Here is a 24,950-nt window from a genome sequence, read left to right on the forward strand (position 1 = left end):
TGATCTCCTGAGTTAATTAGTCTAATTAACTACAAAGAATCCAGAAGAATTCCCATGTTTCTAAATGCACGCCATGTTAAGGTGTGTAGAGCAGCTTAATGGGTGCTGGGCACAGCCTGGCACAGCCATGCGCCCAGGTTGTGAAGCTCAAGGCAGGGGGTTCTCCCCACAAAAGAGATCAGATAGGACAGCGGAATGGGAATTATTTTATTAATGGTAAATTTTCTATTTTGGAACAGACGGCGCTTGTGTTTCTGAATGAAAATGTCACATACATAATGTGGGGATATGGTGACGTCATGGTGTATGTCCATGAGGGCAGGAGATGCCATCCGACTTTCTCCCATGGAATATCTTAGGAAGGTCTTCAGACGACGCAGGCAAGAAAATGAGCGTTCGGCCTCACAGAGCCTCCAGGGAGGGTGGGTGCATCCAATATGGAGTAGGGCTTTGATGGATGGAAATTCGTCTCCATCTACTGCGCAGAAACAATCCATGAATGTGCTTGGAAGCGTGTTGTTGGGCTTCCTTCTCCAAAACATCTGCCAGTCTCTAAGCTCATTTATCAGTCCTGGATGTTCCATGTCGTTTTTCCAACGCAATAGCTTCTGATGTAGGGCTGGAATGTCGCAGGTATGGGCGATTATTGCAGATGGCATCAGCAGAAACAGATCACTACCTTTCCGATTTTCAGCACAGAATCGGGTGTGCTGAAGTCCCATTTCCCGAAGCATTGGTATTTGCCTCTCCTGAAAAAATCAACATTTCACGACGAGTTTACCCGCCGACACCTTCGACCCAGCTGTTGTGTTTGCTTAATCACGTGTTACATGCGTGGGTTGAAGGTCATGTGACCTGGCTCGCAGATGTGGATTCACCGCCATGTTGGCTGAAATACACAAGTCGTGTTAACTCTGGTTCCGTGTGTTTGTGTGGTTTATCCGGCGAGATACAACACCAGCTTCTGGGGAACATTGGCTGCATCTCGATGAAAAATCCACCTTTTCTCCCGTTTTTCCAGGTTCATCGAGCGTAATGGAGACTTGGGATTGCCAGCAAACATCTAACCACCAAATGACCACACGTGAGTAGAAATTCACACACACATATTTTTTTTACAGATTATTCAGACCCAGACCTGCTGGCCATACCGTAACATAAAGCGAGCAGCAGAAAATCCTTATTATGAATGAGGCTGCTGATACAATTCTTGTAGGACTCTCTTGCAGAATTGTCCATCGCTGTTGCTTGGGCAATGCTTGGTGGGTGAGGAGGTTTATCTTCGTAAACTGCGCACATACAAACCAGACAGCACAATCATCATTATTATCAATAATTCCATCCTGGAGCAAGGGAGTATTGGCGGCAGTGTTTGGACGATGGATTTGTCGTTTTACAACTCTCGGCATTGTGACGTCACCTCCTACAGATTCTAGCATGGTCTCAGCGTGATCGAACCACAGAGAGAATTCAGTTTCAGCATTTGACCGTAGTTGAGTGAGCGCGTCCTTCTTGTCGTCAGTCATAGAGTATGCCTCCAGCACATCCATGCCGTTGCGTTGAAGAGGGGTAGGGGGGGAGGGAGTGCGCACCCCCTGCATCCTCCTCCCTGATAGAGGAGGGGGTGCGCACCCCCTGAACCCCCCCTGGATCTGCCGCTGCTGTACCTCACTGTTCTTTGGTTTCCCTTGGGACTAACAGTGTTACTTCATCACTTGCTAGCTGTTCATGACAACCCTACAAACGTTTCCACTTTTCAGGATTTTTTTTTTCTTCCACCATTTTAGTTTGTCTTTTGCCGATGGAATTTTCTTTTTTGTTTTAACCGCCGCTAAGATCATCCCGAAGCATTGGTATTTGCCTCTCCTGAAAAAATCAACATTTCACGACGAGTTTACCCGCCGACACCTTCGACCCAGCTGTTGTGTTTGCTTAATCACGTGTTACATGCGTGGGTTGAAGGTCATGTGACCTGGCTCGCAGATGTGGATTCACCGCCATGTTGGCTGAAATACACAAGTCGTGTTAACTCTGGTTCCGTGTGTTTGTGTGGTTTATCCGGCGAGATACAACACCAGCTTCTGGGGAACATTGGCTGCATCTCGATGAAAAATCCACCTTTTCTCCCGTTTTTCCAGGTTCATCGAGCGTAATGGAGACTTGGGATTGCCAGCAAACATCTAACCACCAAATGACCACACGTGAGTAGAAATTCACACACACATATTTTTTTTACAGATTATTCAGACCCAGACCTGCTGGCCATACCGTAACATAAAGCGAGCAGCAGAAAATCCTTATTATGAATGAGGCTGCTGATACAATTCTTGTAGGACTCTCTTGCAGAATTGTCCATCGCTGTTGCTTGGGCAATGCTTGGTGGGTGAGGAGGTTTATCTTCGTAAACTGCGCACATACAAACCAGACAGCACAATCATCATTATTATCAATAATTCCATCCTGGAGCAAGGGAGTATTGGCGGCATGCATCCCCTGCATCCTCCTCCCTGATAGAGGAGGGGGTGCGCACCCCCTGAACCCCCCCTGGATCTGCCGCTGCTGTACCTCACTGTTCTTTGGTTTCCCTTGGGACTAACAGTGTTACTTCATCACTTGCTAGCTGTTCATGACAACCCTACAAACGTTTCCACTTTTCAGGATTTTTTTTTTCTTCCACCATTTTAGTTTGTCTTTTGCCGATGGAATTTTCTTTTTTGTTTTAACCGCCGCTAAGATCATCCCGAAGCATTGGTATTTGCCTCTCCTGAAAAAATCAACATTTCACGACGAGTTTACCCGCCGACACCTTCGACCCAGCTGTTGTGTTTGCTTAATCACGTGTTACATGCGTGGGTTGAAGGTCATGTGACCTGGCTCGCAGATGTGGATTCACCGCCATGTTGGCTGAAATACACAAGTCGTGTTAACTCTGGTTCCGTGTGTTTGTGTGGTTTATCCGGCGAGATACAACACCAGCTTCTGGGGAACATTGGCTGCATCTCGATGAAAAATCCACCTTTTCTCCCGTTTTTCCAGGTTCATCGAGCGTAATGGAGACTTGGGATTGCCAGCAAACATCTAACCACCAAATGACCACACGTGAGTAGAAATTCACACACACATATTTTTTTTACAGATTATTCAGACCCAGACCTGCTGGCCATACCGTAACATAAAGCGAGCAGCAGAAAATCCTTATTATGAATGAGGCTGCTGATACAATTCTTGTAGGACTCTCTTGCAGAATTGTCCATCGCTGTTGCTTGGGCAATGCTTGGTGGGTGAGGAGGTTTATCTTCGTAAACTGCGCACATACAAACCAGACAGCACAATCATCATTATTATCAATAATTCCATCCTGGAGCAAGGGAGTATTGGCGGCAGTGTTTGGACGATGGATTTGTCGTTTTACAACTCTCGGCATTGTGACGTCACCTCCTACAGATTCTAGCATGGTCTCAGCGTGATCGAACCACAGAGAGAATTCAGTTTCAGCATTTGACCGTAGTTGAGTGAGCGCGTCCTTCTTGTCGTCAGTCATAGAGTATGCCTCCAGCACATCCATGCCGTTGCGTTGAAGAGGGGTAGGGGGGGAGGGAGTGCGCACCCCCTGCATCCTCCTCCCTGATAGAGGAGGGGGTGCGCACCCCCTGAACCCCCCCTGGATCTGCCGCTGCTGTACCTCACTGTTCTTTGGTTTCCCTTGGGACTAACAGTGTTACTTCATCACTTGCTAGCTGTTCATGACAACCCTACAAACGTTTCCACTTTTCAGGATTTTTTTTTTCTTCCACCATTTTAGTTTGTCTTTTGCCGATGGAATTTTCTTTTTTGTTTTAACCGCCGCTAAGATCATCCCGAAGCATTGGTATTTGCCTCTCCTGAAAAAATCAACATTTCACGACGAGTTTACCCGCCGACACCTTCGACCCAGCTGTTGTGTTTGCTTAATCACGTGTTACATGCGTGGGTTGAAGGTCATGTGACCTGGCTCGCAGATGTGGATTCACCGCCATGTTGGCTGAAATACACAAGTCGTGTTAACTCTGGTTCCGTGTGTTTGTGTGGTTTATCCGGCGAGATACAACACCAGCTTCTGGGGAACATTGGCTGCATCTCGATGAAAAATCCACCTTTTCTCCCGTTTTTCCAGGTTCATCGAGCGTAATGGAGACTTGGGATTGCCAGCAAACATCTAACCACCAAATGACCACACGTGAGTAGAAATTCACACACACATATTTTTTTTACAGATTATTCAGACCCAGACCTGCTGGCCATACCGTAACATAAAGCGAGCAGCAGAAAATCCTTATTATGAATGAGGCTGCTGATACAATTCTTGTAGGACTCTCTTGCAGAATTGTCCATCGCTGTTGCTTGGGCAATGCTTGGTGGGTGAGGAGGTTTATCTTCGTAAACTGCGCACATACAAACCAGACAGCACAATCATCATTATTATCAATAATTCCATCCTGTCTCAACTGATTTCAGCATCATTGCTGCAGTTTATAAAGTAATATATTATTCCAACTACAATGGCACCTTTTTGAGCAAATGTGGGTTGGCCTGTTTGGCGTACTTCTTTGAACTGATGGTTCATAGTGACCAGAATGAAGGTTCATATCCCATATGCTGTATGTATTTTTCCTATCTATATTGATGTACTTGCAATTCATATCAAAGTACACCATTTAATTTTCTGGAAGGATGTATGGGAATGGCCCAAAAGATTACACTTGTCAAAAAAATACCTGGAGTTTTGAAAAATTCCATATTGCTCACAGACAGAACAGCAGGTTTGACATCATTTCTGAGTATGAGAGGCCTTATCATCCAGCATCTTCTTCTGGGTATTTTTTAGTCAATGCTGGCCGAATTAAAGACCAGACTACCCGTGATTACTTCTAATAATGGTTTGTTCAAACAGGACTCATGGTCATTGTTTAACCATTTAGATTTGCATACTCTACTTGTGTAACATTAAGGTCACCAATAAGTTGAGATATTTTCCTTTGATTTGACAAACACTATTAAATAGCAAATAAATGAAAGAACGTACAGAGGATGACGAGAATAAGAACGATCGAGTTGAAGCCAGCGATGCCGAAAAGCAGGAGGCGAATATCCCACGCAAGGCTGCCATCATTACTCTGATTTGGAACAAGCAAAGGAGGCACAAGAAACCCAATAGCTGTGCCAATCTGGGGATAAAGGTGGAGATAAGTGTGAGGTTAAAAGGGTAGATAAGGCACAAAGGATAACTATGTACAACAGAATAACTCGTAGGTGGGTCCGAGGCACAAATGACAATGATGATTGCAAGAAAGAGCAATCGCAGATTGCAGACCCTTACCAGGACTTGTTTTGTGTGGTGTATTTTGTGTGGCAAATCAATGGAAGGATGTACTAAATGAAAGGTCACAGGTTGCAAATGAAAGGTGTAAACGTCCAAAGGGGTCGGAAGTGACTAAAGGATGCAATTCAAGGTCATTATTGTCAGATATGTCTAAAAAGGGTTATAACTAGAAAGCATCTGAAAATTCAAACCCCATCTGTGTCCGTTTTGTATGCAGACTTCATTTTCTTCTTCTTCCATAGGATAAAAAAAATTACTAAAACAGCTAAGATAAATAAATAAATAAATAAAAACTAACGATTTTAAGACATTGACTTTTTTTGACCTCAAAAGTAATCGGCTTCAGCGACTCAATGTGCAAAACCTGCTCAAACTTCAAGTCTATTGGATGAAAATTGACGATTTCATGCAACGTTGACCTTTGACCTTGTAATCTAAAAATTACAAAATGATTGGCTTCTCACTTTAGATTGGTGAACCAAATATGTGACCCAATATGCAAATTCTTAAAATGTCAAGTCAATCAGATGAAAATTTATGATTTTATGCAACCTCTGACCTTTTGACAAAATTAATAACTTGGCTTGTCCATATTCTCAAAATAAAGCTTTGTTGAAAATGTGATGATAAAAGCTCAAATGGTAAAATAAGTTATGGCCCAGACAGACACAGACAGTCACACACAGATACACACAGACACACACAAACGCAGACACACATAAGTGATTGCAAAACGCCATTTTCCGCTGCGTAACAACTAAGATAAAAATTAATAATGGAGAATTTTAATAATCCCAAATGAAGTAATGGGAAAAATTAAATGATTGAAAATTGAAAATATCTAATTGAAAATTGAAAAAAATGAAATACATACAGGTAATTGAAAATTAAATAATTTAAAATTGGTTGCGGGGAGATGAATGAAAAATCAAATAATTAAATATGTAATTAAGAGATAATTAAAAAATTCTTCTTCAAAAAGCAGGACACCAATACTAAACACTTAATGCTCTCTCCAGGAACCATAAAAAGTATAGTCTGTGTTTTGCTAGATGAACTAGAAGACTAGATGTTTGTGTTGTGTGTGTCTAAGAGGTTCTATATGATCTAAGACTCTAAAGGGTCTAAATCTCGAAATTGTCAAGGGTTCAAGCAATCTAAAGATGTATAACATGTCTGAAGGGTGTTAAGGTCTAAGTGGTCTAAACTCTAAAGGAAGTCAAGGGACTTAAAGAGTATAAAAGGTCTAAAGGTGTCTAATGGTGCTTTTCCATTGCACAGAACGGTGCGGCACTGTACAGTACGCCTCGGTACGGTAATCCCCGTGTCATTTTTCCATCGCACAACAGAACCGTGAAAATAGGCGGAGTTATCTGAAGTGACGGAAAAAAAACGCGACGGCTGTGGTGACATAATTTCTCTTTTTCTGATTCTTATCACTTATATTATGCTTTTGCTATCTTCTCTCCAGAATTGTGGTATTACAAAATGGCGGTTGGGTCTGAAAATAGCATGACGGTTCTGTGACGATTGCGATTGACCAATCACCGGTCTGCAGTATTTCTAGTTCCACCCATAGGTCCGGGTTTGGCTCGCTTGGTACCTATCCTTAGCGGGAACCAAATTTAACACGGGTACTTAGGTACGGTATGGTTCGCTTGGCAATGTAAAAACGGAAAAACTGATTTTGGTTACAGTACAGAACAGTAAGGTACCGCGGTGGAAAAGCGCCATAATATGTCAAAATGATCTTGAAGATGTCTAAGCTCTTATGGGGGTCAAAGAGTTCTTAATGGTGTAACTTCAGGTCAGGTCAGTCTTTTGGAACTGTCACTGGTAACGTGTAACCCAGTGCTGCCTTCCGCATGGTCGGGTTGCTGGCGACTAAACCGACACCCCTCACTGGTTTTGCTAGAGGGGAGGGTGACTGACACCCTGCCAGAACTAAAAACAACACCTGACAAAGGGTGGATGAGCTCAGGTCGTGAGCGTGTCCTGTCGTGAGCCAATGGCCATCCAGTAAGATGTGTCTCCTAAAAAACACCCATCCGGTTTGGACCGGTTCAAGTCATACCAAAGCTTTAAAAATGGTACCTGCTGATTCCTTACTTGAAAAGGATAGAGCATGGACAATCTCCATGGGTTGGCATCCATGGGGAGGAGGAAGGCCCTCTTGAGGAAATGCCCACTGAGTAAGGTGAGAAAAGCAGAGTCGCGGAGCCATTGTTATGAGGTTGCTGGTACCCACAGTATCCTGGGAAGAGACGGTAGTGACGGCACTTCCCCCAACCTCAGTGGCTGTGTTGTGTTTGTCTCGTCAGTGTGTGTGTGTGTGTGTGTGTGTGTGTGTGTGTGTGTGTGTGTGTGTGAGTTCTATTACGAGCATTAGCCTATGCATATTGTTGCGGATCTCTCCGTCGGCCCTTTTTCCCCTTACCAAGGGGGGATTAGTCCCCTTGTCCGCAACTGACCGACGGGAGTCCTGAAGCTGCCCAGCTCCCTCCAGAGAGGCAGATGAGCAAACTCATTCGAGACCATGGACAAGATGTTATTTTGCCGAGCGGATGGCAGCCCACAGCTCGAACCGTTAACAGAACTAGACCCGATTCTTAGTCGTTGGCCAAATCATGCCACAGGTATTCAATGATGGAAAAGACAAGGACGAACGGATGTGAAGGAAAGAAGGCAAGGTAGGAAGAACAGGATTTATTAATTTATTTACACACCACCAAAGCAGAAAAGAAATGAAATGCAATTTACAGGGAAATGGAAGGATCAGAAGGACACAGAGCAATTTCTAGCTTACCTATACAGTCTTACTTATATCCCAGACAACATAAAGGACGGACGACAATCAGACTTACACGGGGAATGATGATAGGGATGGCAGGAGGTTCGTTCCTCCAGCGAGGTTGTGTCCCGACCCACGACTCTCTCTCTCTCTCTGTCGGTAGTGCTGGGATTCTCCTCTCCAGCCTCGAACCCAGCTCCTTCAACACGTACCCAGCTCTCGTACCCATTCAGCAGCACGTTCTCTTCTCGTATGTCCTTTCCTCGTACCAGTTCAGCAGCACGTTCTCTCTCGTGCCCCCTGGTATCTCCTCTGGTTTCTCTCAAGCGGGGGTGTGACACGCCCTCGGCCGTTTTGGGTACCGCCCCCCCCCCCCTTGTGCTCTGATTTGTCACCTTATATGGCAATGCCATGGTCGTGTATCCTTATTTGGGCATGGAGTCGAACAGCGCGCCCCTCGTGGCGAGCCACGGGCTTGTATCCTTATTTGGGCATGGGGCTGAACAGCCCCGCCCCTCGTGGCGCGCCCTGGGCTTGTATCCTTATTTGGGCATGGGGCTGAACAGCCCCTCGTGGCGTGCCCTGGGCTTGTCTCTTTTCGGCGACCCCGCCCTTCCTGTCCAAACAGAGCACGGAGCACATATTCACCAGAGCAGTGAACGCCGCTTCCAAACCCAGGCCAGTTGAGAGGGCGCGCACCCCACGCTTGTCAAGCTGCTTTACCCAGAGAGGGAGAATTTGGCTGGGAAATGTAATTATTGAAGGGGAGCTATCCTTATTTGATTCGGTGCAATGGAGTGTCAATTACTGGGCAACAGAGCCTTAAACTGGAACACATAATAAGGGAATAACTATTTAGAGGTTCTAAGATTGGCTAGGTTTACGCGATGAATTAACTAAGGGGGGCGACCTTTGACCTTTACAATTATGGAGGTATTTACACAGATCATGACATTTACAAAGGGTGGTGTTTACAAAAATTACAGGATTCTCAAATCCGTTACACTGCACCCTTCTTCCTTCAGGCACGTCCCGGGCCTATAAAAATTTAGCTTAGTGTGGCACGTAGGTGTAATTCCCTCTGCAATTAACCTGACCCTGAGTGCGACAATTTTAAAACACAAATAAGTATGTCCCTCTGCTGCATTGCACCCTACCTAACAGATTTGCGCCCACAGGATAACCGAAGTGCGCAATTATTTTCAAACTAAACATGAACGGTGGGGAGCATTATTTACAAGTGACGTTAATTGGACTATTTACAAAACGCAACCCAGGACCTGTGATTTTTCTTTTAGGGAAACCAAAAGAAATTCCTGTGGGAGGGGAGGAGACAGCATGCACTGCATCGATGCACCAGCACCAATAAAGAGCACCAAAACACCAAAGCACCATAAAGCACCAATCATTGCACAGTCATCACAGTTCAATTAAAAACAACATTGGTGGTCTTGTTCTTCGGCTCCCTCTGCTGGCCGTTGTTCCTTCCTGATGTTGTCTTTCAATTCTTCGTGATCTTCTTGGGCCATCGTGGCCGGTCCCAGCAGAGGGGCCATGTCCCAACCCATGGGGTCCATAAGTGGTGCTTGGCCACAGACTGTGGTCCATAAGTGGTGCGTGGATGCAGGCAGCTGTGGTTGCGAGAGTTTCGTGCTCACAGACACGCCCCCCCCCCCCCCCCCCCGCACGCTCCCCCTCAATGCCCAGAGAGCACGATCCTCGGGTCGGGGAAGGAAGACAGAGAAGACAGGTGAGCGAGGGGTAAGGTCACAAGGGTACACATCAATGGAGGCAATGCAAGGTGAGGTGCGCCTGGAGACTGAGCCGAGAAAAGCTCGTCCCTATCGTACGTCACCCCACCCGTCACCTGTTCTACTCTCGCCCCTTACCACCGTATTTACAAAATCTACACATTGCACTACAATTTACAAATCCGTCGCTACCGTCACGTCTTCCCCATATCTCCCCGATACCAAATTCGTCACAATCCCATAAATCCAAAATTTTCCATCCCCAATTCATCATCAATCCTCATAAGGAGGGAGAGATGGAACATCAACACAATGTCACACCCACGTCATGATGCGTCTCACAATCCAAAACATTTGCACAAAAATAATAAAAACATGGCATGGTGTGGAGTTCTGTCACCTCAGGTGAGTGGATGTAGATGGTGCGAGGAGATTTCAATCCTAACTACTTCCTAAATGACTTTAATACACTTTATATGACCCGGGGTATTTCCCTGCCAATCCATTGGCCATCTTACACTCTATGCGGTTTTAAGAACCAATTCCCATTGACCAAACTGTGGTGCTTCATCAATTTGGGGTCTCACTCCCCCGATTCAACTCCCTGTGCCTTTGCACAATTTCAGGACTGGGTCGTGTGGCTCTCCCAGCAGGTCTACCCACCTGCACACCTCCACCACTGCAGTTGCCTCCGAGCTTACCTGCTCCTTACCTTAACCTATCTACCTGGGGAAGGCCCTCTGGCGCTCTTCCCACTCGGTGCCATCTCTGGCACTGGGCTACCCGGGTCGGTCCTCCGGATCCTCGGGCCCCATCCACAACAACTCTACCGGCTCCCAGAGCCCACCTGCGGCCTCACCTGGCCGACATCCTAACAGTGGCGAAGTGCCCATTTAACTACACACACTAACAGGCCACACGCCCAGCCATTTCCACGACACTAATGCACCCATCCAAACACCATTCTTCCACACGCACCACAGATGCCAATATCCAACCACAATTTACCTACTCCCTCTACCTAACTCTTAAACTACCCTCCCCGGGTATTCGTGATGGGGTCCAGCCTCGCCATACGCACCTTCGCACCATCCACTCCACTCCACAGTTTCCACCATACTCACTCCACACCATCCATTCCATACTCCATATATTCCATACTCCATGTATTCCACACAACCATTCTCCATACACCTGTATTTGCACACCTGTGCCATCACACCTGGTGCTTCCTGCACCCTCCTTCCTCCAGGACCATTCGGTCAACACAACACACAATCACCATTACTCACTCATACACTGCTCCATACACCTGTTCACTTGCACACCTGTGCAATCACACCTGGTGCCTCCTGCACCCTCCTTCCTCCCAGGCTTCTTCAATCATTCAATACAATGCACAATCACAATTATTCCTCAAACACTGCTCCATACACTTCCACGCTCAATACAATCCACAATCACAATTATTCCTCATACGCTGCTTCATACACTCCACGCTCAATACAATCCACAATCACCATTACTCCTCATACACTTCCGAATACACTTTCAATTCTCAAACACACGGCATCATCTGAGCTGACTACTCCCTTCTGAAACTTGCGCTTCCCAGTCGCCCCTTATACCATTGCTCTCCCTCGTCGTTATAATCCAACTACCCTACTCCCTACGTCCCCACTACAGGTATAATGTCGCTACTTACCTCTACCGTTACCTATGGTCATCTCTAGGTCCCTATACATTATCCTAACCCTCCCGGGCTAGTTTTCACTGCCAAACCCCATAAAACTATAGCTCATGTGCCCCACATGATGTGAGGGATGGCAGCGTTGCCATCCCATCACATCGGGCATCTTCCACTATCAATTTTGCCCCTCAAATTCCAGCCAATCAAAAATTTGCCAATCACTGCCAATCATTCTACCAATCATCAATTTGCCAATCATTACTGCCAATCCTATCCACTATTTTCAATTTCGGATCCAAAACACTATCATCATCACAGTCCACTATATCTGAGCCTCGGTGCGTCGTTACATCATTAAAACTCGGCTTCGCAAAGCCGAGCAATGAATTCGGGTGGTTTGGTCGCCTGCAGGTTGAATCCGTCCAACATTCGGTTCAGGGGGAGGCGGTTTGGTCGGGCCGAGATTCCACGCACCATCTAGGCGCGGATCCTTGCGGCCTCCGGCCCGATGGCTCAATCTCGCCCGGTCGGAACCCCGTCCCCGCCACCAGGGGGCACCGTTCCGCTTCCTCGTACACCCCCTTGAACCGGACGGGTCGCCTTGCCCGGCTAGGCCCGGACTCGACCGTGCGGGGCGGGGCCAGGCCCGAATCAGCAACGACGCTTTGAAGAGAAGCGACGCGGCACCGATCCGCGCCGGGCCTCGCATCCAACAAAGCGCACCGCGCCCCGAGTGCTCGCCTCGGCTATCCGTCGCCCTAAACGCTGCTCCGGTCCACGTCGATGCCTTACTCGCATGCTCACACGCACACGCGACCCTTTTCACACTCACCAAACCCGGCGTTCCAACGCCGCCCATACATTCCACACACTCCGTCCATTTCACCACCGCACTCCCTGTTACACACCACACCTCTCGCGCACACTCGCCGTTCGCACACTTCCTTAACACACCTTGCGCACCGTCTTGCGCACTCTCCTTTGGTACGTACTCCGTACCACTCATGGGGGTGCACTCTTGCATCCACCCACTCACGCGCTTCAATGGGCTCTCCCACACCCGCGCCACAACCAACTCAGGTGTGCGTTCTCGCACACTCTCAACCATTCCTCCCCATCTTGTCTACCGCTCCCGATGTTATTTGTTTTGTGTGTCTGTTTGTCTTTCTGTGTGATTAATGTTCGCTCTTTCACGAGCCTCGATCTTGTATACAAAAAAAAAAAAAAAAAAAAATTCCAAGCGTGCATTCTCGCACCCGCTCCACCACCAACTCACTCTCCGGGTCACTCTCACCCTCGCACGTACACTCCGTATCGCTCTCACTCTGTGTCACACTCCGTACACTCCGACGTGCATTCTCGCTCGCACTCGGTTTCACACTCGCGCTTTGTAACACGCTCATTCCCCGATGCACACTTTTTTCCCACAAGCGCGCCATTTCCACTCACACCACTCCCAACGGGCCTTCCACAAACGCCCGGGTGCCATATCGACCCCAATCGCGCGACAATTCTCTTTGCGCCAAACACTCTGCCGAAAAACCTCTTAGCACCATATACAGCCCGTCTCACCTTCGGGGTTCTTCTTCCTCCCTGCACCAACACCTGCAAATCTTTATAAGGATTAAGCATGGCATCAAGGTGTGAGCACGGACTTTGTACAGTTTCCATTCCTTCCTCCAACTGCTGGGCTACCTCCGTCGTGTTTTCAATTTCAATTATACCCACTACTGCTTTTTCTTTATTCACCTCGACGACCGCTGGCTTTATTAAAATTCCCTTTTCCACCTCAGCGGTCGCCGGTTTCCCCACACCCCGGGTCGCGATCTCTACACCCGTCATTTTACCCGCGCTTTCCTCCGCCTCACTCAACCAGCGCTTCTCGACCTGCTTTACCTCGTCGTGCACCATTGGGACCTGCTCGCCCAACCTGCGGTCAATGTCCCTCTCCACTTCCCTTACCTCGTATGCGGCTCTGTCCCTTGCCATTTCCTCAGTTATTTCTTTGGCTTGGGCAGTTATGTCCCCCATTTGGTTTTTCAATCCTACAATTTGGTTTCCCAAGTCATTCCTCAGGTCTTCACTCATCTGGACCATGAGGGCCCTCATTTGTATCATAAAGAGGTCCAAATTCACCGGTGCTGCGGGCGCGGCTACCCCAACCACGTGCGAGCCGCCATTTTGTGCGCCCGAAACCTCGTGCGCGAGGGCGCCATCCTGTGCACCTGATACCCCCGCAACCTCATCCTCATTGCTCTCCTCTTCTCTCTCCCCCATATACATTTCCCTGGGGTCCTGGGTCGACTCTACCCCCCCTTCTAACTCACCCACCGGCATCCGGTTGCCTTGACCATCCATGGCACGATTTAAAATTTGGATGTGTTTAAAATAACATTTTGGGCCACTCGTAATTTTGAGTGCGCTAAGCGCACTTCAGGTCCGAATCCCACTCCTGACACCAATTGTTGCGGATCTCTCCGTCGGCCCTTTTTCCCCTTACCAAGGGGGATTAGTCCCCTTGTCCGCAACTGACCGACGTGAGTCCTGAAGCTGCCCAGCTCCCTCCAGAGAGGCAGGTGAGCAACCTCGTTCGAGACCGTGGACAAGATGTTATTTTGCCTAGCGGATGGCAGCCCACGGCTCGAACCGTTAACAGAACTAGACCCGATTCTTAGTCGTTGGCCAAATCGTGCCACAGGTATTCAATGATGGAAAAGACGAGGACGAACGGATGTGAAGGAAAGAAGGCAAGGTAGGAAGAACAGGATTTATTAATTATTTACACACCACCAAAGCAGAAAAGAAATGAAATGCAATTTACAGGGAAATGGAAGGATCAGAAGGACACAGAGCAATTTCTAGCTTACCTATACAGTCTTACTTATACCCCAGACAACATAAAGGACGGACGACAATCAGACTTACACGGGGAATGATGATAGGGATGGCAGGAGGTTCGTTCCTCCAGCGAGGTTGTGTCCCGACCCACGACTCTCTCTCTCTGTCGGTAGTGCTGGGATTCTCCTCTCCAGCCTCGAACCCAGCTCCTTCAACATGCACCCAGCTCTCGTACCCGTTCAGCAGCACGTTCTCTTCTCGTATGTCCTTTCCTCATACCAGTTCAGCAGCACGTTCTCTCTCGTGTCCCCTGGTATCTCCTCTGGTTTCTCTCAAGCGGGGGTGTGACACGCCCTCAGCCGTTTTGGGTCCCCCCCCCCCCCCCCGTGCTCTGAGTTGTCACCTTATATGGCAATGCCATGGTCTTGTATCCTTATTTGGGCATGGAGCCGAACAGCGCGCCCCTCGTGGCGAGCCACGGGCTTGTATCCTTATTTGGGCATGGGGCTGAACAGCCCCGCCCCTCGTGGCGCGCCCTGGGCTTGTATCCTTATTTGGGCATGGGGCTGAACAGCCCCGCCCCTCGTGGCGCGCCTGGGCTTGTCTCTTTTCGGCGACCCCGCCATTCCTGTCCAAACAGAGCACGGAGCACATATTCACCATAGCAGCGAATGCCGCTTCCAAACCCAGGCCAGTTGAGAGGGCGCGCACCCCACGCTTGTCAAGCTGCTTTACCCAGAGAGGGAGAGTTTGGCTGGGAAATGTAATTATTGAAGGGGAGCTATCCTTATTTGATTCGGTGCAATGGAGTGTCAATTACTGGGCAACAGAGCCTTAAACTGGAACACATAATAAGGGAATACCTATTTAGAGGTTCTAAGATTGGCTAGGTGTATGCGATGAATTAACTAAGGGGGGCGACATTTGACCTTTACAATTATGGAGGTATTTACACAGATCATGACATTTACAAAGGGTGGTATTTACAAAAATTACAGGATTCTCAAATCCGTTACAATATTAAAAAGGGGTCTGTAGGGTGTTAGAGGTCTCATAGTTCTAACGGGGTCTGTAAGGTCTTAGGGGTTTATCGTCTCAAGGGGCCTAAATAACTTGTAGAGTACATAATCTCTCCTCGTGCGCCACCCTGAATATAAGCTAGCATAATTGATCACTAGTGAATATGAATGAATGAATGATCGTTTTCAGGCCATTTTCCCGGCAAGAGCGGGGGTTAGCCTTGCGAGCCCCATGACAATCATGGTTCCCTGTTTGAGGCAGTTTTTTTTTATTGCCGGATGCCCTTCCTGACGCCAACCCTTGGTCACGCTCTTATGATGTGCAGTGATATGGTGTACCTATTCTAAATCGGGGTAGACACCGTGATCATTCATCCCAGCAAGCTGGTACTCAATTTGCCGACCTCGGAAGGATGACAGGCTGAGTCAACCCCCCTGGCGTTAATTCAGCGATCGACCGGGATTCGAACCCAGGATCCTTGGATACCAAGCCAGCACCCTAACCGCTAAGCCAACACCAGGCTAAACTAACAAAGCCAACACTAGTGTAATGGAGTAATATAAGCCAGCAGCTGTTCATCGTTAACTGACCACGCTACAATTATGGCCCACTGCTATTATGGCTCATATACCCATATGATCCATGCACCCTCACATAGTTTCTTAGCATGGGTTATCAACGTCACAAAGTTAATGCTTCCCTCACATCGGGTTATAGATCAGATACATGAAGTTTCAGATTTTTCAGATAAAGATTTCAATTCAGCCAATTATGTCTGGAATACCACTTCACCAATGACATCATCGCTATCACCCTATATAGTATATACTCCATGTTGTTGGTGGCATATGCCACGTTTCAATTTTTTGTTGTTGAGCGGTTAAGAAGAAAATTATCTCCAAATGTTTTCCTTTAATCCAATATGGCTGCTATACCATGTGACCTGTGACATCAGAGTTAGTGATAAAATATTATTCATGGGGAGTCCCTCCTATATTTAAAGTTTCGCATCGATCGGACAAGTGGTTGCAAAGAAAACCATTTTTATACTGAAAATATATATAGTCGTGGCCAAAGATATCGGCATCCTCACACTTTTTTCAAATAACTCAATAACTTTCAATTTCAAATAATTTTCTCCAAAAATAAGTTTAAATTGTCAAAAGTATTTGGCCCCACAATTCTTTGTTTCACTGTTAATATTACAGAACCTTTGTTTTTGATTCAGAAATTAATATGCCCTTTTAAATCAGAGAATAAAAAGAAATGGCATTGACAAAATTATTGACAACCAATACTTAATATTTGGTAGCACAGCCTTTGGACAAAATAACTGCAGTCAAGTGCTTCCTATAGCCATGAATGAGCTTCCTCCACCTCTCCACTGGCAGTTTGACCCACTCTTCTTGTGCAAACTGCTCCATTTCTCCCAGATTTGAAGGATGCCTTCTCCCAACTTCTGTTTTCAGATCTCCCCACAGGTGTTCAATGGGATTTAGATCTGGACTCGTTGCTGGCCACATCAGAACAATCCAGCATTTTGTCTTGAACCATTCCTGGATGCTTTTTGAAGTGTTTTTGGGATCATTGTCCTGCTGCAAGATCCATGGCCTTCGAGGGAGACCCAGCTTTCCGACACTGGGTTGAACATTGCTCTCCAAAACGCCTTGCTAATCTCCTGATTTCATGATGCCATGCACACAGTCAAGGCACCCAGTGCCAGAGGCAGCACAGCAACCCCAAAACATCAATGAACCTCCTCCATGTTTGACTGTAGGGAAGGTGTTCATTTCTTTGAAGGCTTCATTTTGTTTTCTGTAAATATAGAGATGATGTGCTTTACCAAAAAGCTCTAATTTGGTCTCACCTGTCCATGGGACATTCTCCCACATGGATTTTGGCTTGTTCTGGTGTGTTTTGGAAAACTCCAGTCAGGCTTTCTTCTCTCTTCTCTTCTCTCTTCTCTCTTCTCTCTCTCTCTCTCTCTCTCTCTCTCTCTCTCTCTCTCTCTCTCTCTCTCTCTCTCTCTCAGTTCTCCTGGGTCTCCTACCATAGATCTCCTGGGTCTCCTACCATAGATCTCCTGGGTCTCCTACCATAGATCTCCTGGGTCTCCTACCATAGATCTCCTGGGTCTCCTACCATAGATCTCCTGGGTCTCCTCTCAAAAGCTTTGGAAGTCGGCCAACATCGCCTTCATTAACCATCATTGCTGCTTATAAATATGACGTGAGCAAAACCACTCCCGCTTTGTTGTGAAGTGTTGGGTGATCTCGTTTGAACCTTCATTTAAAATGAGTGAAATGAAACGTTTTTACAATTTCAAATTCTTCTCACTCAGATTTAAACATCATGTATTGTGTATCATTAAACTTTCTTTGTATAATAATATGATTTGTAAGACTGGATAACACTGGGTGGCGCTATATGGTACATATTTGCAGAGAGAGATTTGGAGTCTTCCCCCCACCCTGAACCCCCGACCCCAGATATGCTACCCAGACATAAACCATACTTGGGTTACCCTTCGACAACGTGCAAAATTTGGTTGGATTTAGTCGAGTAGATTTTAGTTTTTGAAGCATAAATAAATATCCAAAATCAGTTTTATTGTATAATAGACAAGTTATTACGGTTGAATTGTTAATTCCGCTTTTACAGTTGAAATTCAAATTTAGGTTTTTGTTGTGGTCTATGAAAGGCAAAAGCACTCACTGCTATAAGCAGTGTCAGCTGCTATTATGATACCAACAGTATTAGTCAGCCTACATTGGCTTTAGAATGCCAGTCTACTCTCCCCCTCCCAACTCTCCACGCCCCCAATCGATCCACAAATGTGTTTCGGGCACACGGGCTGTCATTAGTGTGGAGTGGATCCTCCCCCGCCCCATCCCCTCAGCAGATGAGTTGGAAAGGTGGGGAATGGGAAAGGGGTATGAGGTGGTAATCTCACCAGCAGATTTGCTTGCTCAACCCATGGAGGGAATCCATACAATCTGCGCTAACCATGGAAAGATAAAGGAGGTAAATCCAGCTGCATTCGTGAGACAATCAATTCCGACAACAAACATATTGTTACGGTTTTTAGAACCTTCACATGAAATTTAGTATTAAATTTCCTTATAAATAACCCCTGTGTACATTTCCCCTTAATTGGCTGTTAATTGAAATAATCGCACCTTAGTTAGTCCACCTTGCAACACGTAGCAAACCATAGGCCCTATCGTAGTTATTTCATTATTCTGTGTTTCAGTTAAGGCTATGTTCCCAATAGATGAATCTACGTTGCATCAATCAAATAAGAGTAGGCCCATTTTCCCTTCAAAAGGGTGCGAGTGGTTTGCTATCTCCCCACAAGACGCCATTACCATGTGCTCATCTCAGAGAAGAAGGGGGGCGTGGCACCTCATCGTCACCAGAGGTGGAGTCAGCCAGCCCTAACCACCAATCAGCACCGCGGTGAGCTACCCGGTAGGCGTACCCTCGTAGCCCGTGGCTTGATTTCGGGGAGGGCAATAAAAGGATGAGTGAGGGACTGCTTATGCAGATGAGTGAGGGAGCACGAATTGAGAGTTCTGTGGAGGGAGGTGCTTGACCGAGTTGAGTTCTGGGGAGGAAGGCGCTTGAGAGAGAGGTACGAGAGAGAGGAGAGACGCTGCTTCAAACAGCCCCAGCCGCGTGCAGCCCTGACGTGCTGCTTCGAGCAACCTTGCTGTGTGGACGCGAGTGCGGAGAGTCGGCGACCGATCGCGTCCAGCCCTGCCGTCCTGTACGGAATTGAACCTCATCCCTCCAGCCCTGTGGTCCCACCTTCTCATCCCTCCATTCATTCCTGCCTGAGAATTCCCCTTTCGTGTACGTGAGTTCGTTCTGTCTGTATTGTCCCTGGGAGTAAGTCAGCCTGTATAAGTTAAGAATTGCACTGTGTCTTCTGCTCCTTCTGTAAATGACCTTCGTTTCATCTTCTTCTTTGGGTTTTGTGTAAATAGTAATTAATAAATATCTGTTCTCCCTTTACTTTGGTTTCCTTTCTCATCCGACCGCTTTAGTGATTTCCCGATTGAGTTCCTGTGTCGCTATTTCGGCCAATGCTTTATAAATTGGGTTTAGTCCTTGTTAACGGCTCGGATTCCGCGGTTCGCTTCGCTCGGCGTAATCCATTAATTACACCGCGGTCCTGGCGGGAGTATTTCCTTGCGTACCGGAAGGCGCTGGTACTTAGGTCATAGGACGGATAGGCCTAATATCCTATTCAGCGCTGACCGGGCGTGACCTCATACTTCCAGGACTGGGGGAATCGGCCAGTGTAGAAGACAAGGGGATTGCCCCCCCCCCCCTTGGTAAGGGGAGCGCCGACCCCAGATCCGTAACAATATATATGGGAGCGTACGCTGGATCAGCACATCGCTGCATCCTAGAATGACTCCTCAGCACCATCCCGACACACACCACTGTGCTACGGAATGAGGTGTTTTTACGGCGGCCGGAGTGCAAATCCTGCCACCAGCCTCCTTGAGAGTGAGGACCCAGTACCCTCGTACTCGTTTCGCCGACCTCGGAAGGATGACGGGCTTAGTCAACCCCACCTGGTATTAATTCAACAAACATATCCCCCCAACAAAGCTCTCTCATCACAGGTTGCTGTGCAGTTTTACCACTCAAATGTGCGGATTACCCCAAGTAAGAGTTGTTTTGAAGTTAGACGCGAACTTCAACGGTCAATGCATAGAGCAATTAAATGGGGAGAGCAGTCCTTAATTGTCTACAAATAAGATCTGGATTGAATCGGACTTTAGCGTTCAAAGCAGTACATTGAACATACTGAAGGACATAGCGCCATCAGGTACATGAGGAGGGACATGCTGAATTGGAGAGATGTGGAGGATTGGTTGGGGAGGGGGGGGGAGGGTTCAGGTGGGGAGGAATCGGGAGTGGGCAAATGGGGGATTGTGCTCTCCCATTTGTGAAAACCTTGAGATTGAAAATAAAGTCCTGCACGAAGGGGAAACCAGCTTCTTTGGTGTATCTGTTAGAGCGTCCGCTCTGAATCTGGGAGGTCGATGGTTGAACCAAAATAAAGTGGTCAATATGTTATGTGCTGCTTCCTTGCTTGATGCTCAGCATTTAATAAGGATAGAGCACGGACAAACCACCATATGTTGGCAACCATTGTGCAGGCTTCGATGGGCCTAATAGCGTCGAAGTTCCTGGTCAGGGAACTCGTATTCTAACCATGTAAGAGGTTATTCAAAGACCTCTATTGAGGTTGTCTCGCATAGATGCCATGAAAATATCGTTTCGTCGACTAGAGGATCACATGGTAACCTCACTTTATGTGAATAGTTGGAAGCATTTAAAACTAGAACGGCACTCAGTAGGGAGCATACTTCCGCCTTGTTGGCCATATCACTCAATGAGGAAGAATCACTTTTAAAATTCTTCGAGCTGGATCCAAATCCGGGTCTTCACAAAAATTGAATCTATTCTTCCTTGTCACACACAACCTGTCCAACAAGTTTCGTCCAAATCCTTCCATAAATTTTGAGATATTCCGCAATGTGTAGTTTTTGGCCCTATCTCCCAATGGTGAAGAATCACTTAAAAAATTCTCGTAGCCGGATCCGCATCCGGATCTTCACCAAAATCTAATCATTTCGTCCTTGTCACATACGCTACATCTCTGCCAAATTTCGTCCAGATCTGTCCACAACTTTTTGAGATATTTTGTCCACAAACAAACAAACAAACTAGAAATCGGTCAGAGACCGAGGACTTGCCGGAATGTACTTTTTTCAGGGGTGTTGGTTAGAAGGTAATCGGATAATGTTTGACAGTTATTAGTAAAAAAAAGAATTTTTGACCTTGAGTTTGACCTTTCAAGGTCACTCAAGGTCAAAGGTCATGGTGCCAAATGAAATGTCGTATGTGACTTCCTGTATGTCAGTAACAGTAAGCGTATGCATATCTCTTGTACTTTTAGAGTTATAGTGGTTTGAAATACATTTTAAATGAAAACTCGACCCCCTGATTTCACGTTTTGGGTGACCTTGAGCTTGACCTTGGGCCTAGAGAGTTAAAAATTGGGCACAGTCTATTCCAGGGCAAGGCAAATATGTGTGTAAAGTATGGCGATGCGAAAGGTGCAACGATGTAGACGTAGTACTGCGCACAAACAAGCAGAGAGACTGACAGACAAACCAACCAACCAACATACCTCCTGGAATCTATTCCGGCAAGTAACAAACAGAAAGAGAGGGGTGAAAATATAACCTCCATCTAGTCAGGGCCCTGAGGGATATTTTGGTTCAAATTCTTCCAAAAGCATCAAATTTGGCGCAGATGTTGCCCATGCCATACTCTTTCGATTTTTGACGGGCGCCAAGGGCGGTATGATCCGGGGACCATACCGGTCCATCCCGCCATGTCACCTGACCTATGACGTCATAATTAGGATATGCGTCCAATCACATGGCGTACTATAAGTGGTCAAAGTTCAAAATGAATCGATCGAAAAATGAAGGCAGGGATCCATTTTTAAGGTTTTCATAAAATCCAATATGGCCGCCAGGTCACATGACCTATGACGTCATATTTATGACGTATACAATCATGTATACATGAACCTGGATCATGATCGCACAAAAATTAAACACAAGGATATGGCATACAGTTCATAAAACATCAAAATCCGTACCTTTGTAATTAGACTGATGAACTGCATATGCCTGAAAATTAGGAAATAGACATGTAAATATTTCCCTTAATTGTCAAAAATAAGGTCAGAGTTCGATTACCCAACCCAGAAACATAAAATGGTGAACCTCGCGTAAATCTTGACAAAAAACTCAAAAACCGACATGTTTGACTCAAAAATGACCTTTAAGATGACCTTGAGGGTTGACCTTGACCTCGAATCATCAAAATAACATCATAATTGGATTCCTCGACCTCGAAAACCCCTGAAAAGTGGTATCATACATGATTCCAACCCTTTTGGTTATTTAACTGATTTTCCTCTCATCCGGGTGGCGGCCATTTAGTATTTCGCCAATATGGGGCCCCCGGGGGGGGGGGGGCGCCCGTCTTGGCGCCCGTCAAAAATCGAAAGAGTATGGCATGGGCAACATCTGAGCCAAATTTGGTGCTTTTGGAAGAATTTGAACCAAACGGCTCCAAAATATCCCTAAGGGCCCTGACTAATCCTCCTTTGGCGGCGGAGGTAATGAGAATGGCACTAGGGAGAGGACACACCTCCGCCAGGATGAACAGTTTACGTTTTGTATCCCAATGACAAGCTGGATCTGTATCTGGAACCGAACCAAAACATAATCGGCTTGTTCTTTCCATACACTAAACCTGTCCATCAAGTTTCGTCCAAATCCATCCATAACTTTTTGAGTTATCATTCTCACATACAAACAGACAGGTGTGAAAATATATCCTGAGTTCACCTTCGGTGGCAGAGTTAATAATTAATTTGAATGAATAGTGTTTTGACCCTATCGAGAGTGTGAGCGATGAATGGTCCTCACAGACCCTCACGATCCATACACGAACGAGCATACTTATGGAAGCTTCTCCACGGGTACAAACCTGATTACCAAAGACGCCGATGGCACACGCGGTGGAGACCTCGGTGGGGCCGAACCACACGGCGGCAATTAACGGGGGCATGCTCAGGATGAAAACCTGAGCGACGCCGCACAGGGTCTGCCCGAACACCGCGACCCAGAAAAGGTCGGGCCGAACCCCCAAGGCCTTGACCCAGGCTCCCAGACAGTTGAGGATGTTGGCGACGAGCGCCATAAATCGAAGGCCCCGATGTGAGAGGATCCAAGTCACCGGCACGAACAGAATTAAGTACGTGAACATGTACGTCATCGACAACCAGTCGATGTCCGACGTCTGGACGTGGTAGAACCGCGTAAATACGTCATTCAGGATCGAAAACTCGATCCACTGGAATGAGTTGCTCATGGAATGGAGGCAGAAAAGGGCCAGAATTCCCCAACGGCGCCTGTACACGCGGGTTTCGCTGACGGCATCTGCAGGGTCCGGGGTTATGGTGGCGATTCGGTTTTCGCGAGCCTCGGGCTCTTCCATACCGCGTGGTGCTCCAGTACCGCTGTACTGGTCACATCCAAACTGAAGAGTCCCCCCCCCCCCCCCCCCCCTCAAATCAACACACAGCACCGATACATAACTTTGTATTCCTTGTATAACTATGACGATGGAGACTTTATCCAAGTCAAGGTAATGCCACCGAGAAGCGTTGAACACGCCCACCCAATGCTTCTTCCTCTTCTGTTTTCCAGGTGCTTCGTGGTCATGGCTCATTGTGGTGGCGGCATACCTGAGGAAGCGTGCGGTTTCGGTTTGTTTTCTTTTCAGCTTGGTAAGCAGTGATTGCAGTGATTGTTCCCACTATATATCGCCTCCTAATTTCTATCGAATATTGTGGATAGGCTAAGCTTTCTTTTAATATCGTACCTGAATCGAGCTGGAGGTGTGAAAGAACCTCCACATGGAGTAGCTTACGCATGGTACATTTGGCCAAGTTTGAATTAACAATGTATCTTTTTTTAATACATATTGTGCTGTGTTGAGCTCAACTGTACTTGTGGTTCTTTTTTATTCCAACAGTAGAATTGTGGTGTTAACGTTTCACGTAATTTGTCAACCAATCTGAGAGGACCGCCCAATTATATATTTAATCAAATCAACACTTTCAGACGCAGCTGATTATGTGGTGGGGAAACTCGGGGGAGAGCAGATACCACCCACAATGATTTTGTCTCCTGGATACCTGGCTAGAGAGACACATCGGGTGGCCCGAGGTGTGAAAGGAAAGGGTTGGGGGAGAGCTGGTTAATTGTCAAAGGTTTTGGTCCACCACCATCGAGGCCCCATTCACTGCTTGGATCTAAGTGGAGGGGAAACCAATGAGGATGCTGGGAAACTATAAGAAGGCCGGTCGAGGTGTACTGTGGCAAGAGCAGTCCCAGTTGACTGACTGCTGGTAGACCGAGTTCTCTAGTCATGGTGGGGAATTTGTGGTGAGTGTGTGCTGTTAAAGAGCGGTTCATGATCCAAAAGTTTTCCTCAGATGTGTCCCACATTGGGGTTTTGCCCAATTGCTTCATAGTGGTTGTGGTGACAGTTTCTGCCAGGTGCAACCTCCCTCATTATCACACTGGGTGCTGCGCCTGAAGTGAACCCACACCTAATATGTGCACACACGTAGTGTCTCAGCGCTGGTTGCATTGCTCAGTTCCCGAGGATCTCGACTGCCCACTCTCTTTACCGAATCTCAACAAGCGCTCAGTCTGCGACAACAAAATACAACTCCTCACTGCTCACTTTCTTCTTCGCAAATAGAAGCTTCGTCATGCCATGTTAGATCCTTCAATCAACCAAATGGCACCAATGCAAGAAGCCCTCTTTCTCCTTGTGGAATTTCTGAAGATATTGCAGATAAATGTTCAAATGTTAAAAGCTTTA

At 46.8% G+C, this 24,950-nt stretch overlaps 1 protein-coding gene across 2 annotated transcripts in view; it reads right to left on the reverse strand.

The window, feature by feature from the left end:
• Positions 1-23,672, reverse strand: part of LOC137436719 (choline/ethanolamine transporter flvcr2a-like) — an 86,034-nt gene extending 62,362 nt beyond the window's left edge. Inside the window, exons 1-3 of one of the 2 annotated variants that reach the window (XM_068130747.2) lie at positions 23,043-23,672; positions 5,063-5,204; positions 4,284-4,421 (exon numbers count right to left, since the gene is read on the reverse strand). In XM_068130747.2, the coding sequence (XP_067986848.2) occupies positions 4,284-4,421; positions 5,063-5,204; positions 23,043-23,552 (790 nt within the window). In that variant the 5' untranslated portion in view covers positions 23,553-23,672. The remainder of the gene's footprint in view (positions 1-4,283; positions 4,422-5,062; positions 5,205-23,042) is intronic. The other variant, XM_068130746.2, reaches the window with a different exon arrangement.
• Between the last annotated feature and the right edge of the window lie 1,278 nt (positions 23,673-24,950).

Source organism: Myxine glutinosa, chromosome 11, assembly GCF_964187855.1.
Source record: "Myxine glutinosa chromosome 11, kmMyxGlut1.1, whole genome shotgun sequence".
In the NCBI taxonomy this organism is placed as follows: domain Eukaryota; kingdom Metazoa; phylum Chordata; class Myxini; order Myxiniformes; family Myxinidae; genus Myxine; species Myxine glutinosa.